Source organism: Trachinotus anak, unplaced genomic scaffold (genome assembly GCF_046630095.1).
Source record: "Trachinotus anak isolate AG129_WGS33_773 ecotype Australia unplaced genomic scaffold, CSIRO_AGI_Tana_v1 ptg000023l, whole genome shotgun sequence".
Classification (NCBI taxonomy): domain Eukaryota; kingdom Metazoa; phylum Chordata; class Actinopteri; order Carangiformes; family Carangidae; genus Trachinotus; species Trachinotus anak.
This window is the reverse complement of record NW_027273874.1, coordinates 6,326,765-6,343,454: the sequence shown is the minus strand read 5'-3', so window position 1 is coordinate 6,343,454 and position 16,690 is coordinate 6,326,765. Positions and strand designations below refer to the sequence as shown.

The 16,690-nt window shown below is 42.1% G+C and overlaps 2 protein-coding genes across 2 annotated transcripts in view; one reads left to right on the top strand and one right to left on the bottom strand.

Moving 5' to 3' along the window:
• Positions 1–1,371: 1,371 nt before the first annotated feature.
• On the bottom strand, positions 1,372–9,254 carry bmp15 (bone morphogenetic protein 15). Its single transcript, XM_071459458.1, has 2 exons — positions 8,662–9,254; positions 1,372–8,039 (listed from the first exon to the last, which is right to left on the bottom strand). The coding sequence occupies exons 1-2, from the start codon at positions 8,975–8,977 to the stop codon at positions 7,030–7,032; spliced, it is 1,326 nt and encodes a 441-aa protein (XP_071315559.1). The 5' UTR covers positions 8,978–9,254; the 3' UTR covers positions 1,372–7,029.
• A 3,118-nt stretch (positions 9,255–12,372) lies between these two features.
• shroom4 (shroom family member 4) overlaps positions 12,373–16,690 on the top strand; it is a 67,398-nt gene continuing 63,080 nt past the window's right edge. The window contains exon 1 of the mRNA XM_071459443.1: positions 12,373–13,044. Coding sequence (XP_071315544.1) covers positions 12,922–13,044 — 123 coding nt within the window. The 5' untranslated portion in view covers positions 12,373–12,921. The remainder of the gene's footprint in view (positions 13,045–16,690) is intronic.

The window sequence follows — 16,690 nt, the reverse complement described above, 5'->3', positions numbered from 1 at the left end:
TCTGCCCAGATCTGGTAGTATATGGACCATAGTCGGGCCTTGGACCAAATCACAAACAGACACTCAATAGTTTGCCGAGCAGCCAGCAGCAAATTGAGATTGCAGGCACTTACTATAAAATGTGGGGCATTGCATTGTGGGATTGACAGTCAAACAAAATAGCAGATAATAAAATAGCAGAAAATTTAGTGTAATTAAATAAGGGGTAACACTGGACACACCCTATGTTGTTCCCTAAAAAGTGGAAGCGGAACAAAAGATGTTGTGTCCATATGTGTGTATGTACACAGGGAATACGTCAAGGATAAAATATCTCTCTATCAGCCCACTGAATTATGCATTTAAAAAAAAAAAATCACTGGACAGCTGACAGTGTACTTTAATATATCCTGACTATGGGAATACATCAGATTCATAAAGCTGATGTGACAAAAAAAAAAAGGAAATAATTCACATTCTCACTCTAGGAAATGGCCACACACTTAAAACTGCAGTTAGTTGTGTTTCTGTTGTGTTTATCAGTCCACATGGAGATGAATTAAGTATAACTAAGCCCTACCTGGGGACCAAGTCCAGTCCTGAGGCCAGGCCTGACTTGGGGTCAACGGCAGACGTATTCCTAATCTTAACTTCAAAGAGTCAATAGGTTGTGACATTTGCTAATTATACGCGTGAACTACCAGCTGCACTTTTTTAGCTTTCATGACTGGTCAACTGGGTTATTAAGACAAAGGTGAGGGCACCAATATTTTTACAGGACATGTGCATTTTGTGGTACATAACCTTTCTAAAATGTATTGGTCAAGAGGTCGTCTGGACAAAATTGAAGAGATTTGAATCTTTCGGTCTTTAGCTCAAAGCTACATCGATACCACAGCAACAATAATGTTCCCTTGGTCATGTTTTATCCAAATTACTGGATTTAAGTTTTCCAGTGCAAATCAGGTCGGCCTGGAAGAGATGAGGATGTTTTTATCCAAAGGGAGTCCCGGCCAAGACAGAGACGCTGGATGTTACGTTAAAGACAGACTCACATGTTTAAACCACTGGTTAAAACCCTCCCTGAAATGTAAGAAGGAGGAAGAAAGTACAGTTGATTTAATCCAGGATCGCTGAGGATCATGGATGGATGTTATGGAAAGTTCCTGCGCTGATTCCTGTAAGGTTGTTCATCCCTGAGAGGCCCCCAGAGGAGCGCGAGACTGACAGGAATCCCGCGCTGCATCGACTCAGAACATCTGCGTCGCACATTATCACCAAAGCGTGACTCATCAGGCTGAGGCTGACAGGCTGAGCAGCTGCAGAGAGAAACTGCAGAGGCTCAGACCCAGAATCAGGACGTGAAATTAAGGGTTTTGTCCTTGATGTGCGGCTGTTGTGCTGCGCTAATGCAGGACAGAAGCAAAGTGTGCAACAACAAGCACGGAAAGTGCAAATGTACATATCTCAGTAATGAAAAGGGACGTTTACCTCGTTCTTCAGAGAGTTTTTACTAATGTTGGCATGTTAGATTTTATGATGCTTGTTATCAGAGAGAGAAGTCAGCTTTGCCCATCATATAACTTTATGTGATGGACGCAATTATTGCTTTATTTGCTTTTTCTGCAATGGCTTTGATTGAGATGCATACAAAAAAAAAAGCTAAAATAAAAAAAAAGTCTAAAAAATAGATGCAGGTTAGAGCCATGGCATGACCGTTTAGCATGACAGCTGTAAATCTGCGCTTGAAATACAAAACTCAGCTGTTGCTCCGGTTCTTTATCAGTTACGTCAAAGGTCTTGAAACATATTGATAAAATTTTCCCTCCGACAGATCGAATCTGACCTCACATACAGCTAATGTTGAACTTTAATTACCCTGAATTATAACTGTGGACCTGATGATAGTGGACTTTCACCATCGGTGCCATTGTATCTCTTGTTTCTTGACTCTTTGTACTTTGTATTAGGGCATCTCCAACTCCCAACATCCAGATATTTCAGATTTGTCATATTTTGAAAAGACTGGAAATCAGCTTTTAAATTAAAAAATAAAAAATAAAAAAATCAGAAAACACACTGACCATATGGAAGACTTGATGATTGGCTTGCCAAAGCTGATGATCTTAACCTTATATTTATATTGTCTTTCAGTGTTTATTTCTTTCAGTGAATTACATGTTACTACCTGAAGCTTTTACCATGGATACAAGTGATTCAGATAAATGTGTTTGCATATCATAAAGAGTTTCGTGATTTTTCCCCTTATGTAATTTGTAAAAAAATGTCCATTATAATGTTTCCTTTTTGTTTGCTATGGGCAGGAATTCAGTAGGCTGTTCAGGCCTCAACCCTTTAGCAGCGCTGAGGCTGAAGGTGCAGCCTCTGTTGCCTGACTGTGCCACTTTCCTTCCTAGCACAGTCAGTCCACAATGAAAAAAACTGTCTGCCTACCCTGTGATGCCTGAACTTTAGACTTTGATTGCTATGAAGAATAATTCCCTTGGACAAACTGATCGAAGGGTGTTGCAGACATGACCTCATCTGACCAGTTTTAAGTACCCATGTGGACTGTGGAGGCTGATGTTCACAGAAATGGGTTACCAAGAAAGGCCTATAAATGTGGACAGGCCTTGAATCAAAGCCAACAACTCCCTGATAGTGGATGTGGTGACAGTTCATCTCTGGTGGTGCTTCGTCTCTTATCTTTAGCATTAAAAGTAATCAGAAGTTATTTAGAAGTTAACTGGAACATATAGATTTCCAGATTTGTCCTTTTTACCAGGAAAAAGGCACATTTGTGGTAATGTTGCAACCACGCTGTCGGTAGAAAATGGAAAGCAAACACTTCTCTCCCATATTTGAGACATTTGAGAGAGTGCTGCAGGAATGAGTCCTAAAACCTGGAAATTAGTTAGCGTGTTAGCACTTCGGGTTCCCTTTTAACTAATTTATAAAGGCTATTTTGCAGAATGGAAAGGTGTAAACTTTTGTTTGAGACAGAGTTTATTTTCTGCAAAAATCCAAAAGCCAATGTACAAATCCCACTGACTTTATGTCAAAGAAACCGGAGTGTCGCTAACATCCAGGTTAGCATAGAAGAAATACGTCATCCCTGCGGCACTCTGGGTAAAGTCTATGCTCCTTACGCAGTGAAGCTAGAAAACTTTTTGTCCATTATAATGCAAACAATGATGTCTGTGCGACTGTCTGGCTGACTCATTTCATCACCTTACATTTAACACACACACACACACACACTTTCTTGAAGCCAAACAATGTCCAGTAATAGCTGACATTTTTCTACCATGACTGACCGTCATAGCTTCCGTCTCATGTGATTCGTGACCGGTCACTTCTTCTCTGTGCTGCACCTCTGAGTGGGACATTTATGGGAATCTGCCTTGCTAGAAATTTTTTCGGTGTGTGTGTGTGTGTGATTTCAGAACAACATCTGTTACAGGAGATTAGGATGAGAGGGACAAAACAACACATTCAAGCACTAACACACAAACACACACACATAAGATCCCTTGAGGAAATAGATGGTGATGTCCCGTAAAACTGAGGCTTTCCAGTCACTCAGTAATTAAATCTTTATGTAACAGACCAGCTCTGCAAAATAAGAACAAGATCCATAACGATGCCTGAATTAAACATTTGTTACTTAGGAATCTCTTCATAAAATATACTTTTGCCATATGGAATAGATTATTTCACTTTTATGTAATCTGAGGAGCCACGTTTTTGTTCAGTATCTTTTTATTTTACCAAAACCAAGCTTACGAGTTTCCTGAACTTTTGAGAGAACATCATTGTATCTCTATCTATAAATTTTGTGTGTGTATTTATGTAAGATAGATTACCCTTACGTCCCTGTGCCTCCACCACTAAAAGGACCCATTTACAGTGATCATTTTACAGGTTACTTCAAACCATATCACTGTGATTAACTGGTAACACAGTTATGTCCAAAAACAAGCCAACAGTCCATAGGTGTCTTGACAGTTTAAAAAAAAAAAGGTCCTCACTGGAAATCCAAATAAAAGCTGCACGTGCTGAAGTTATCACTGTCTGAATCACACTGGCAGTGTTGTTGTTCTACTGTGTGATGTTCTATAGTGCTGGACAGCAAGTAACATCACAGTTTATAGAAACCTTTATCTGAGAGTCTGTCTGGTAATATTTAGAAAACACTGTCCTGAAAACCTCATCATGCAAGTGCCAACATAGGATGAAGTGAATCTTTATTTCCTGTATGTCGCTACTTTAAAATCGCAACACATTAAATGTTAGAAATGGACAAAAATCAAGGATAAAATTTAAAAAGACAAATAGGTCATGCCTCATTGCGATTTACATGCTTGTTTTTGTGTCTCTATATTTGCATGCCTGTGTGTGTTTGTGTGTGTTAGTGCACACGTGTTTGTGCTTCAATCAGCCCACATAGATATCCATGTTGAGGTGACTGTGTGGATAAACAGTGATGGAGGAACGGCTTCACCGTGACCTACTTACAAAGTGCACCACATAACAGTGACGCTGGCCTTCATCAGCTAAACGATGACTCACAATTTACAGTAAAGCTAAAAGGCTCTGGACACGTAGGACAAAATCCATTTATATATGATAGTATAACCATTGATTAACTTATATATAGAGACTGACCACCTGCAAGGGAACAACATAATAAATGTGAAGATGTTGAATAAAACATAAAGAAGCCATTAAAATTGAGACAATGAAAATGAATAGTTAAAATAGTTATAAAATTACAGGTTCATCTATTAAATGACAAAGTAAGAAGAACGAGGGTCAGAGCATTAAATAATAAAACAGAAACCTGACATTCAAGACAGAATGAAATGTGGTTTCTTCTCCTTTCTATCTGTGTCAAGAAGTTATTTTTCAACCTTTCCTGGCTGGTTCAATAATGTTATCTACATATGTGTGTCAGAGGGTCTGCTTCAATTGTTTATGTCCAGTTTGACCTTTTATTTTTTTCCTTGATGTAAATCTCACATGACCTTCCTCAAAGGCTCCTCCTGATAGTGAGGTCAAGGTGAAATAAGAAGCAAACAACCAAAGGAATAAGGTTTATGAAACTTGCAATGCAGAGTTCAGACAGGTTCCCCCTGCAAACCAGAGATAAAAACACATCATGAAGACACATTATATATTGGAAAAAATTGTCTAAAGCAAATTCAGTGTTTTAATTGTTTAAGTATTTCTCTTTTTATTTTTCTGAAGAAGTAAGTCGGTGAGAAAACAAACCTGATTTACCTGCTGATGGAAACTTTATGCACCATCTTAGTGAACAGTGCCATCTCCTGGACGCTTTCAGTAATGCATGCTCCGAACATTATTGTGTTGTTGGTTCTTTGAGCTTTTAAGATTGTGCTTTACAAGGATGTATGAATATATTTTGTACTTTATAAAATAAAGATGCACAAATTTGTGCTGCTAGCAGACGAGCAGAGACTTTATACTGGCAACCTTCATTAATTCTACAGTGTAAACTCCAGATATGGTACAAATATGAAGGATTTTCAATAATTGTACCATCATATCTAGAATTTACAAAACACCATCTTGTGTAGTCTTTGCAACCAGAAAAAATTCCAGTTCTTTTAATATGTTTGCAGACTTAAAGGTAATTTAACATTTTGGGTAATATATATGTCTCCGTTGGGACTAAGTTACCAACAGTCCCAAAGAATTCCCTGTTAAATGGCCAATCATCATTTACTCTACAGTTTGTGACAAAAGCAATTAAGCCCATTTCTCTAAATGTTGAATTTCTCCTTTAAATATTTCTATTCACAAAACAATCTTACTGCAAGCTCCGTTCAGTAGCTGATCTGGAGCTTTCGATCATACAGCATTACCTTCTTCGCTCCTTAACCTGCGCATTTTGACTTTAAGTTCAATCTTGAACTTGGAAAAAGCAAATAATTCTAGTTTTTAAACCACAACAAAAAAGAATAAATAGATAAAATAAAACAAAATAATTAAAAAAGGACAATAAATTAGATTTTAGAAAACATGCATTTAATTTTATTATTCATTTTCACGCGTAATAAAAATTGCATTCTTTTCCACTCCAACAATTTCATTTACTTTAACATTCAACACTTTTGGTGTCTTCATAATTCTTCATTTGTTTTGTCGTTTTTTGTAAGACAGGCCAGTAGCAGCACTTTTTTTTTTCTCCAACAACCCTCCCATTATAAATATGTACAAAATACAGAGGTTCAGACTGTAAACAGCAACAATCACAAGGCCTTTACAGTTACATCCAATACGGTCGACTCCTTGTCCAATAAAATACTTTTTCTTTTTTAAGCAGTGTCTAATTTCTCACAGAAGATTGTGTTATCCAGAAATGTCTCTTTTTTTACAGTTTTTTTTTTCTTACTGAATATTACAGATTCCTGATGTGACACAGATCAGGTTTTAAAAAAAGAACGATACAAAAGAAAGAAAATATGGTTTCATGTGGTTTGAGGCAGAAAACTGACTTCAGCTCACTTTAGTAACACAAACGAACCAGTGCTTACTGCAGTTTTCTTGAAAGGTTCCCATGATGTTTAGTCAAGTTTATCAAGATACTGCAGAAGTTCAGTTTGTGAAGTTACCCTGGAATTTAGGTTTAGCTTAGTTAAGTCAGATTACCACTTAAATCAAGTTGGTTAAGTTGCTCTTTAGTGGTGTAAAAGGCTTCCAAAATTACCTGCAACCTTTTTATCTCAATAGAAAAATAACATGACAGTGACTGAACACATTCACCTGCACAGTGCTTTCTACAATGTTAGAATCACGGTTACAATTCTGCCACAATAATTCAGAATATCAGGAAGTAGGGACTCCCCCCCCAGCTGCCTTTTAAAGTGCTTAAACAGGGATGGTGAAGATCTGAAACCGCAACGACTTCCTCCTTCCAGTCTCGAGCTCATTGTGGTTAGCCGCCAAGCTGGAGATCAAACAAAATGACCCACCAAAGCTGCGCCCTTTTAAGTCTCTTTTCTCAGTGCCTCTGCTCCAGAGCCTTTAGCGACACGTGCACGACTCGGCCACCATGTCCTCCAGCTCCCTGTACTCCACCTTCTTCTTGTGTACAACCAGCACGCTCATGGGCATGTACTTATAAGGCACGCAGGACGGAGGAGGGACGTCTCCAACGCCCAGGTCGTTGATGACGGTCTGGATGATGGCGTGGTTGGGGGAATGGTAGCCATAGTGGAGCACCCTCGGGCAGTCGCCCTGACAGAACCGAGGGTTGTACACCGGCGGGGCGATGAAGTAGTGACCCCATCCGAGCTCGTCGAAGGAGAGGCGGAACGAGTGGAGCTTGCAGCGGTTCTTGGGCATGCTGGTTTTGCGTTTGTAGTTGGGGATTTCGGAGACGATGGAGGCGGAGGGGGAGGTGGAGAAAGAGGAGGAGGAAGTAGGGGCGTTTTTGAGAGCGTCCAGCGAGGGATCTTTTGCCTCTGAAGTGTCTTTGGAGCGACGGCGGCGTCGAAGCGAAGGGTGCCACTGCCCTATCCGTTTCGTGTTTTCCCCTTCAGCCCCCAACAGCTCCCCCATCCAGTCCTTCACTTCCCTCTCCTCCTCCAAGTACAGAAGAAGAGATGGGACTTCGAGGTGTGGTTCCTCCCTCTGTCTCCCTCGAAGACGAGTCCACCACCACCACCAGAGGCTGCTGTCCTCTTCAGCAAGCCCAGGTTCTGTGCACCAGTACTGAGCAGTGAGGGTCAAGTGCCCCCCCGCGCCCTGGTCCTTCCTCTTGAGGACGTGCCCGGTGACGTGCGCCGTGATGTCCGTCTCCGTCCACCGGTCGTGGGGCTCCAGGGTGACCAGGCTCTCCGGGCCGAGCGAGGTGATATGAGCTCTGCAGCGGGGCGGCTCACGGGCCTGGGTGGTGCTTGAAGTTGTGGTGGACGAAGAGGAGGGAGAGGACGGGGATGATGGAGAGCGGAGGTGGATGAAAGAGGCTCTGATCAGCTGCTCCGAGGGAAGAGTGTCCAGGTTGTAATGCACTCTGAAGGTGTAGTGGTGATCTGGAGGAGAGGTGAAATAACCATTATTCACATTGACACTCTGCGGCTTTATGAATGTTTTCATGAGACTTGCTTTTTATTTTTATAAAATCCTGGACTTTTTAAAGCAAACTTGATGCTTCTTTCAATTGAAAGAGCGGAATAAAATTAATTTCCAAGAGATTAAGGTTAATTTAGAGCAGTCCAGGCCATCATTACGGCAATTTGCCTACATCAGAGCTGAAACAGCCATAATGCCCTATTGTACAGGCATTTTAAGATTAGTATGATACTAATATCAGCCTCAATTCTTCTCACAGATTTGGTGTCTTCTTTAAAAAAAGTAAAAGGCTGGTCTGCTGGGTGCAGGGCTGCTATATTATCTTTTCGGGGGCAGGGTTTCGACAACATAATGAGAAACACAGGGAAATTAAAAGCCTCATGAAATGTGTATGAAAGGCAGGTTAATGGAGCTTTGGTGGACATGCGCCGGAAGTTGTCCCACTGCCCAAACAACCCATTTCCGGTCATAAACCTGATCCACCTGCTGCAGAGTGGGACTCAGTGGCTGGTCTGTGATTACTGCCATTAAAAACCTGAGCAGAAGCGGGTGCTTCAGAGGTAAGGGAACGGGCTCTTTCACCTGTGGACGCCGGCAGGTAGTGCACCGACGACGCGGAGGGTCTCAGGAGTCGCACCGTGTTGGAGCCGAACTTCCGGTGCTGCTTGGGCCGGCCGTCCGGGCCGGCGGCGCCCTCGTACAGACTGAGCATGAACCGGAGGCTCTGGTCCGCCTCCTGCTCGTCCGTCAGCGGCCGGTGGTGCGCGCCCTGGTGACCCCGCCGGCCGCTCCTCGGCGCGGGGTGGTGGGCCGCCGTTTTCCGTCCGGTTGCGACCCTGAAACAGGTGGAACTCAAGAGGAGGATAAAACAGGACAGGACGCAGCGGGTCGCCCTCATGTTGGTGATATATATATATATAATAAAAAAAAAAAAAACTCTGGTGCTAGCAAGCTCCACCGACGAGGCTATGACTGGCAACCATGCCGGGGGCGGGATTTACAGGCTCACCTGTTCAGCGGCCATCTTGCTCATGTCCCAATTAACCCTTCGGACATGCGTGAGGAAGCTGCGTGATTGGTGCGCACAGGTTCACAAATTATATTCTGTATATTCATTATTTACACATCACCACATTCTTTGTGAATTTGCATGTGTTTACTTTTTGTTTTCACATACTTACTTATTCTTAAATTGAACAAGGTCGGTTGAACTGTACATTTCTAGGTAAATGTACATTCTGCATGCACTGATTGTACATTCTGGATAATGCAATATGTTCTTTACTGAAATCCTCAGTGTGATAGTCTACTTTGCAGAGGAAATATATCTATTTTTTTTAGCATCCAATTAAGTTTGCACAGTGTGGGTGAATTGTAAGACAGCCAGCATAATTAATAATTGATAGAAATACAGGTTTTATTCAGGAAAAGCAAATTGCGCCACTCTGATTGTAACCTGCAATAAAGTCAATTAAAACACGTCACTTGATATGATGAGTTACTGGCATTATATACCCAAAAGATAAATTATTGTGCTCAATCTCCCTTTGTTCTTTCACTTTAACTTTAACTGAAAAAAAAACCTTTTCAGTTGTTGTCTTATGGTTTAATTTCTTTGTTTGTTAATTTATTGTTCAATAAAGCTCAGACACAATAGAAAAGGACTCTTGTTGGTCACATCAGCGCCATCGAGTGGTACAATGACATCACTGCACCGGTTCCCACCAGGATCGTTTCATGTTTCTGCAAACAAAGACTTGCTCCATCAGAATGAATTGAACTTTACAGTCACATAAAAGTTGTACACTTAGTGGCTTTGAGGAAAAGTGACGAAAAAAACCAGATGGTTGTAACATGACTCAGTTTCAGTACTAGGAATAATTTGTGACTTGCTCTCTCGGTCTGTGGTACCATCTTTTTTTGCACTGTGGTGTAGTTTTTGTATTTAGACAACTCCCAGACTTTGGTTATTTTGGAGGAGTCTGATTGCAGTGTTTTGATATTTTGTTTGTTTGTACTTGGATAATTTGAAGCCCTCGGGATCAGCGAGCTTCTGGTGAATGAATTTTTCTCAACAGGGATGAGTTGAACAAACGACATCCCAAAGACATAAAGCCTCCGTCCACGGCTGTCACCGGCGTGGAGGCACAAAAAGGTTCTGACCTTGTGGTGTGGATGAAAGGTGAGATGTCTGGACATGTTCACATCTGTCTCTCCTTCTCTTTGATTCTCTCTGTCTGTCCCTCCTTACTTGTTCTTTCTCTCTATGCAAAGACAGCCACTCGTTCTCTCTCTCACACACACACACACACACACACAAATAAGTGGCACTGCAGTGTAGTGGCATTCCACAACAGTGATTATCTACAATCCCGATCTTCTCAGTCTGCACAGAGGCTGTGGGAAAACTACAAAGGAGACAGACAGAAAATGGCCATCAGAGCTGCTGAGGCTGAAACACGTTTTAAATGTTTATTCCAGACAGAAATTCACCAATAAAGGCAGAAGCAACTGTTTCAGCTTCAACTTTACAAACCAGAAATTGTGCAGAAAGCTCCACTCTGAATGACTGCACATAATATTTACACATTATACACTGTAATACAGCTTTAATAGCTATCCAGGGAGGTTTTTGTTTTGTTTTTGTACAAAACAGAGACCTTTCTGTAGATTTAAGCTGTTCCTTTACAGAGAAAGTCAACCTTTTAAAACCAACTTTGCCTCAAGATGCCATCTTTAAAAGGCAATCGCTTTTGACCACAATCCCCAAAAAGTTGAGTCTAATCTATCAGTCCATGCATTACACAGTCATATTAATTTAACTTTTTATAGTACTAGCAATCCTTGAATGTTCTGCATAGTCAAGTGTCCCATGAGATATCAAGTTTAACAAAACTCAAGGTCCACAAGGTCAAGCTTTTTCTGTCGCTTTAAACCCCATCTTACAGTCTTGATTGGTGCATGGAGGTGTTTAGTTGTCGTGCCTAGAGACAGCTAGAAAGTGTTGGGCTTGTTTTGTCAAACTTAGTTGGCTAATCAGAGAAGTATTAATAAAAGCAACAAATGTATATATGTATATATATAAATACTCCTGGCTGCTAAGACATTGTTGCCTCCATCATGGGTGTTTTGCAGTGGATTTCAAATGGATTTGAAGTGAAACTTTCATACAGGATCATGGGTCAGTTACATCATCTGTCATCCCAGCAGGCCCCATTAAGGACCAAGTAAAGCTTATAGAACAACTTAAAAAAAAGCATAATTATTGATAATTAATTGTTGCAAGAGAGCTTAAATAAACTTGCAGACATTGCGTAACTATAGCTGACTATCACTGGAGTGGAAAATTAACAAAAATGGCAGTAAGTTTGTCTTGTGTAACACTTTTGAGAGCTTGTAATTGCTTGTTTAAATGAGTCTTAATATGGTGGTTAGACAAGCAGACTGGTACGATTGGTAAGGCTTCAGAAATGTGTAGGACGTGATACCAAGTGTTGTTGTTGGCCTGGAGGCTCGTGTACTGTAGGTGCTCATGCTGCAGGTCTGCAAAACCTCAGTGTGTGTGGATGAGGGCTTTGACAATCTTTGCTTTCACTTGCAGAATGAGAGTTACAGCAGTTGGTGGACAGGATGATAAAGTCTTTGCACTCCTAATTGAGGTGTGACCTCTTCATTTGAATGACCAGGGAGGCTTGTGATTGCAATTTTAGTGTAATGTGAACACATCCTGACCATAGACTGCATTCATCATCTGCATAAACAGAAACACACAGGATATCTTGGTTTTGAGCTACACAGACAAGCACTGCACGGCTATTGCTAAAAAAAAAAAAACAGCAGACTCAAAAGAAACTGGGCCCAAAAAAGGGTAAAAGTGTTTTTCAGTAGATAACTGCTCACTTGAATTTTTAAACCTTATTTGGGTGGGAGTAAATGCAGATATGCAGAGGGATATTTATAATAATAATAATAATAATAATAATGAACTCAACTTGTAGGGAACTTTTGTGACAAAGTGCTTCAATCAGAGCAGCAAATTAAAAACAAAGTTATAGTGTGCTACAACAAGTAAAATATCCCAAAATCAGAAGATTATATCAGTAAAATGAACCGATGCTGTTTTTCTGGCTTTATTCGCCTGATGTTGACACAATACAGCGGTTGTTGCCCTGACAGCCCCTCCCCTCGACGCTTCTTATTGGACAAATGAATCCAAAACCTCTTTGCTATTGGTAAATCTTTCTGTCAATCACGTCCCGTTCGAATAGTGGGAGGGGCCTGCGGACCTCGCTTCGGGAAAAGTTTTCCCAAAGTTCGCAGCTGCGTCAAACCCGTGACAGTAACACCGGAAACAACCGATGTAGGTGTCAGAATAAAAGCGTTTATCTTTAGCTATCTGGTGGCATACGCGGGTCATTAGCTAAAGATATAAAACGAAAGAACCGTTGGAACTACGCGGGAAAATACAAAGCGAGATTGAAACCGTTAAACGCGCTAACGTCCAGTTTCCGTTAACGGAGCAGCACTTTGACCGGAAGTAACAACCGACAAGATGGCCGTGACTTTGTCGGACTTGACGTGAGCCAAAACTTTCTGCCCTCCCCCCTCTGCCGCTCACTCCCTCCGAGCTTCCAGACCTCCATCCATCCGTCCGTCCATCCATCCATCCGCCCGTTGTTGTTGTTACAGCGGGGATGGAGAAGCCGAGGCACCGCTACCGGCGCCGCTGAGCTAGCAACGACACAGCCCGGCTAACGCACCGAGTCAAAGAGAGCCAGGCAGACCGAGGGAGAAGGGGAGCGGGACAGAAGAAAATAACGGATAACGGACCGGAGGGAGAGGATGGAAACGGTCGAGCAGCTCGTCTCTTTCCACCACATTCAGGTCCAGTTAACCGGGGGCGCGCCTTGGGGGTTCACCCTGAAAGGGGGACTGGAGCACGGAGAGCCGCTCATCATCACGAAAGTAAGTGGTGTCGCTCTCAAATCTCAATTAGGAGGCTTTAAAACCTAAAGAAAAGTATTTATGAAGTCCTCTACTTATTTCATATACTTTCTACTTCTACTTTAAGTGGGAAATATTGTACTTTTTCCTCCACTACATTTATTTTCCTTAAGTTACTTTTACAATATGAAGAGTAGAGCTGCAGCTAGTGATTATTGTCATTGTCACCTTTTGTCTTTAAAATGAGAGAAAACCTAAGATATTCAGTTTACTCTCATGTGTCAATACATTGATATTTTTGCTTAAAAACCAAATCTATTATTCTATTATCAAAATAGCTGCAGATAAATCCTCTGTAGAGGGATTAATTGACTGATTGACTCTTCCTAATAGCTCCACCCAGAGCTGAAATGATGAGGTGATTGACAGAAAATCAATTTTACAATCAAAAAAGTCATTTTCTTGTAAAAATGCCAAACGTTTCACGCTTCCAGCTTCTCACATGTGAGGATTTGCTCCTTTCCTGGACAAAACAAGCTTTGCAAAAATGAACTTTGGGCTTCGTTTAATGGAGGTGGACTTTCTCACTATTTTTAAACATTTTCACAAACCAAACATTCAATCGTTTAATTGAGAAAATAATCAGGAGATGAATCCAGAATTTAAAAAATCAGTGGTTTCAGTCTTAAATGAAATAGTTATGAACTAGCTTCACCTCAGCCAACTACAATTCTGCGTACACATGAACGCACAGTGATATATAAAAGTCACAGTGGTCTACTGTACTTGGAGTGAGTTTATACTGGACAGTGTTAAATTCACATAGTGTTCCTGTATATATTTAGAGTTTTGGCGTCACATTTGCATAGTATCACTTGTATTTTGTAAGTATGTGGTTGTTGCAACACTGCAGCTCCACCAAAACAGCAATTGTGGTTAGTTTGCAGACTTGTAAGGCTGCTCCCTCGTTTCTGCTTGCTGGCCACTTGGTTTAAACTTTTCAACTCACAGAGTCTTTGCGAACTGTTTTTTTTTTTTTTTTTCTCGCTTGCTCGCCTCTATTCTGCGCTCTTCATCCTCCTCTTCTGCAGAGAATAAAAAGTTATTGCCCACAGCTAAAGCAAATATCCGGTGCTGGTTGATGTTTGTCAGCTGTCACTGTCTATGAATAAAAAAAAAGCCCTCCCTACATAATCTCATGCAGCAGTTGGGTTCTCAAACTCAGAGGTCAAAGGGTCCCCACAGGGGTGCTAAACGGGGGTTCCCAGGGGGGATCCTGGACCAAACGAGGCTCCGTTCATCTTCCTGTTGCTTCATTCACTGGACGGTCGAAATGCTCCGAGTGTCGACAGACGACTGAAACCACAAGTTGGGTGTCTGTGGGAATGAAAGGTTATCATGGTTCCTCTGTGCCGGTTTGTCACATATCTTATAGGTTATTGACCCTTTCATCGACAGTATCCTCATGAATCGACCGCAGCACCGATGATGATGTGCAGAATGACACGCTGTCAGCTCTGCTGTTATTCCTGCAGAGCTGCAGAGCGTCGGTTTTACTTTCAGGTGTGTGCATTGGGGAAGTTTTGAGGGCTTTGTTTAGAGATGTAGTTGTGTGCTTGTAGATTTTGACGTGACCTCGTCCTGTGCGATAAAGTTGCGGGGGGCCGCCGTTTCCTCCCGGCCTCTTCTCACGGTTTCACGCTGCGGGCGGTGAGCTGCTGGAAATAAGGAGGGTGTCTCCTGAAGCTGAATTACTGCAAGTAATTATTGGTGTGTGTTCTGCTGGGGGTGGTCTCTCTCTCTCTCTCTCTCTCTGTATATATGTGTTCAGTCCAGTGCATAAGTAGGCCGACTGACATGCAACCTCTGCTCTCTCTCTCTCTCTCTCTCTCTCTCTCCTCTCTCTCTCTCTCTCTTTCTCTGTCCCTCGCCGTCTCTCGCCCACGCTGTTGAGAAGTCGCAGCAGCGGCGGTGTAAATGTTGGCTGGTGTGCATCCATATTCACCACAGCACCACAGCGGGGAATGGAAAAGCCTGGCTCAATCATCTGGAAACACACACACACACACACACACACACACTAAGTCGCACACAGTAACACAGCCCCTGGGAAAATGTGACTGGGACTGCAAGAGGAGATAAAAATCAAACCGTGGTCTATGGCTGTTTTGTGTCCAGTGGCTAGTTAAACACACACACACACACACACACACACACACACACACACACACACACACACAATTACTCAGAAAAACACAATGAAGTAGCTCAGGCACTGAGTCCTGAACAAGGAACTGTGGTGCAGAAAAGTGTTCAATGATTAGGTGTCATGTCCTTGAAGGAAAGCTGAGGGAAGGTAAAGATGAGGTTTACGTGTGTGTGTGTGAGTGTGTGTGTATTAAGGTATAATGTGTTTTAGGTTTAGTGAGGGTGAGAGAGAGTTTCCATCAGCCTCCAAACAGAGGTTCACAGTGTCTGTATGGACCACAGCTGAACACAGTCATAATCCCCTCACTTCCGAGAAAGAGGCACAAGCAAATGTGCCTGTCGGCTAATTTAAAAAGTGAGACTCAACTGATTGCTGGGGGAAATTCACATGTCTGTCATTCCTGAAAATCAAGCCAGCGGCGTTAATCGCTCAAGTCGTGTATCAAGCAGAAGCTTCTCAAATCTGTGAAGTTGCTGCTTTTCTCTAATTAAATGATTCTAAAGTGAAATGTCTTTGTTTTAATCAAAGAAAAGAAGCCGTCTGAAGACGTCTGCTTCGACTTTCAGAACTTTTGGCGATTTAATTTGTTCTCTGCGACTTAACCAGCTGTAGGTCGTGGTGGTCGGGGGCTACGTCCCGGGTTGTGCTCTAGTAGTTGTGTAACTAATGACAGACGAGAGCTGGAGAGGAGCTGCCAGTCATCCCGTGATGGGGGTGTGAGTGTCGCATTGTTGGTTTTGGAAATGGTGGGAGAATAATCCAAAGAACTGGTTTCTGAAGCCATCCATCCATCCATCCATCCATCCATCCATCCATCCATCCATCCATCCATCCAGGCAAAGAAAATCAGAAAAATCAGACCTAATTTTTCCTGAGCGACCACTTCCAACACAATCCTGCAGGCAGAAGTGTCCACAATACCTTCATTCTATAGATAGTCTGCTGTTGTTTTTTTTTTTTTTTTTTTTTTTTGGACAGTTGTGGACACATGTTTAAGGGACAGGGTGCATAAATGTGCCAACTGCCCCTTCAGGATGTTCATGTAGTGGGGAGTGTGTTCTTGTGGCTGCTGGAGGGGGGAGGGGGGCTCTCCCAGTCTGAGACAGCAGAGGGATATAAGCCATTTGGTCAACATTCCTCCAGGAGCATAACAAATTACTACTGTGGGGTGTGTGTGTGTGTGTGTGTGTGTGTGTGTAGTCCCCGTACATGTAATGCTCTAAACTGAGTCCTTGTTTTCTTTGCAGTCAGTGATCAGTCAGTTTAAGGTTTTGTCTGAGTTAGCCGTTAGCTTCGCTGCTCAGTTGGCTGTTTAGTGCCAGTCAGTCAAGTCATTAACCAGTCAGTCAAAGCTTAAACATACTCTGGTGAACATACATGTACAGGTTGTTGTGGTTGCGTGGAAACAAGAGGCTGTATTTTACACATCATGCATATTAGCACAAATTAGCAGTGGAC

Coding starts and splice junctions, on each gene's coding strand:
- bmp15 (XM_071459458.1), bottom strand. CDS start 8,977: ATGAGGGCGACCCGCTGCGTCCTGTCCTGTTTTATCCTCCTCTTGAGT. Junction 8,040..8,661: donor CTACCTGCCGGCGTCCACAG/GTGAAAGAGCCC, acceptor CCTCTCCTCCAG/ATCACCACTACACCTTCAGA.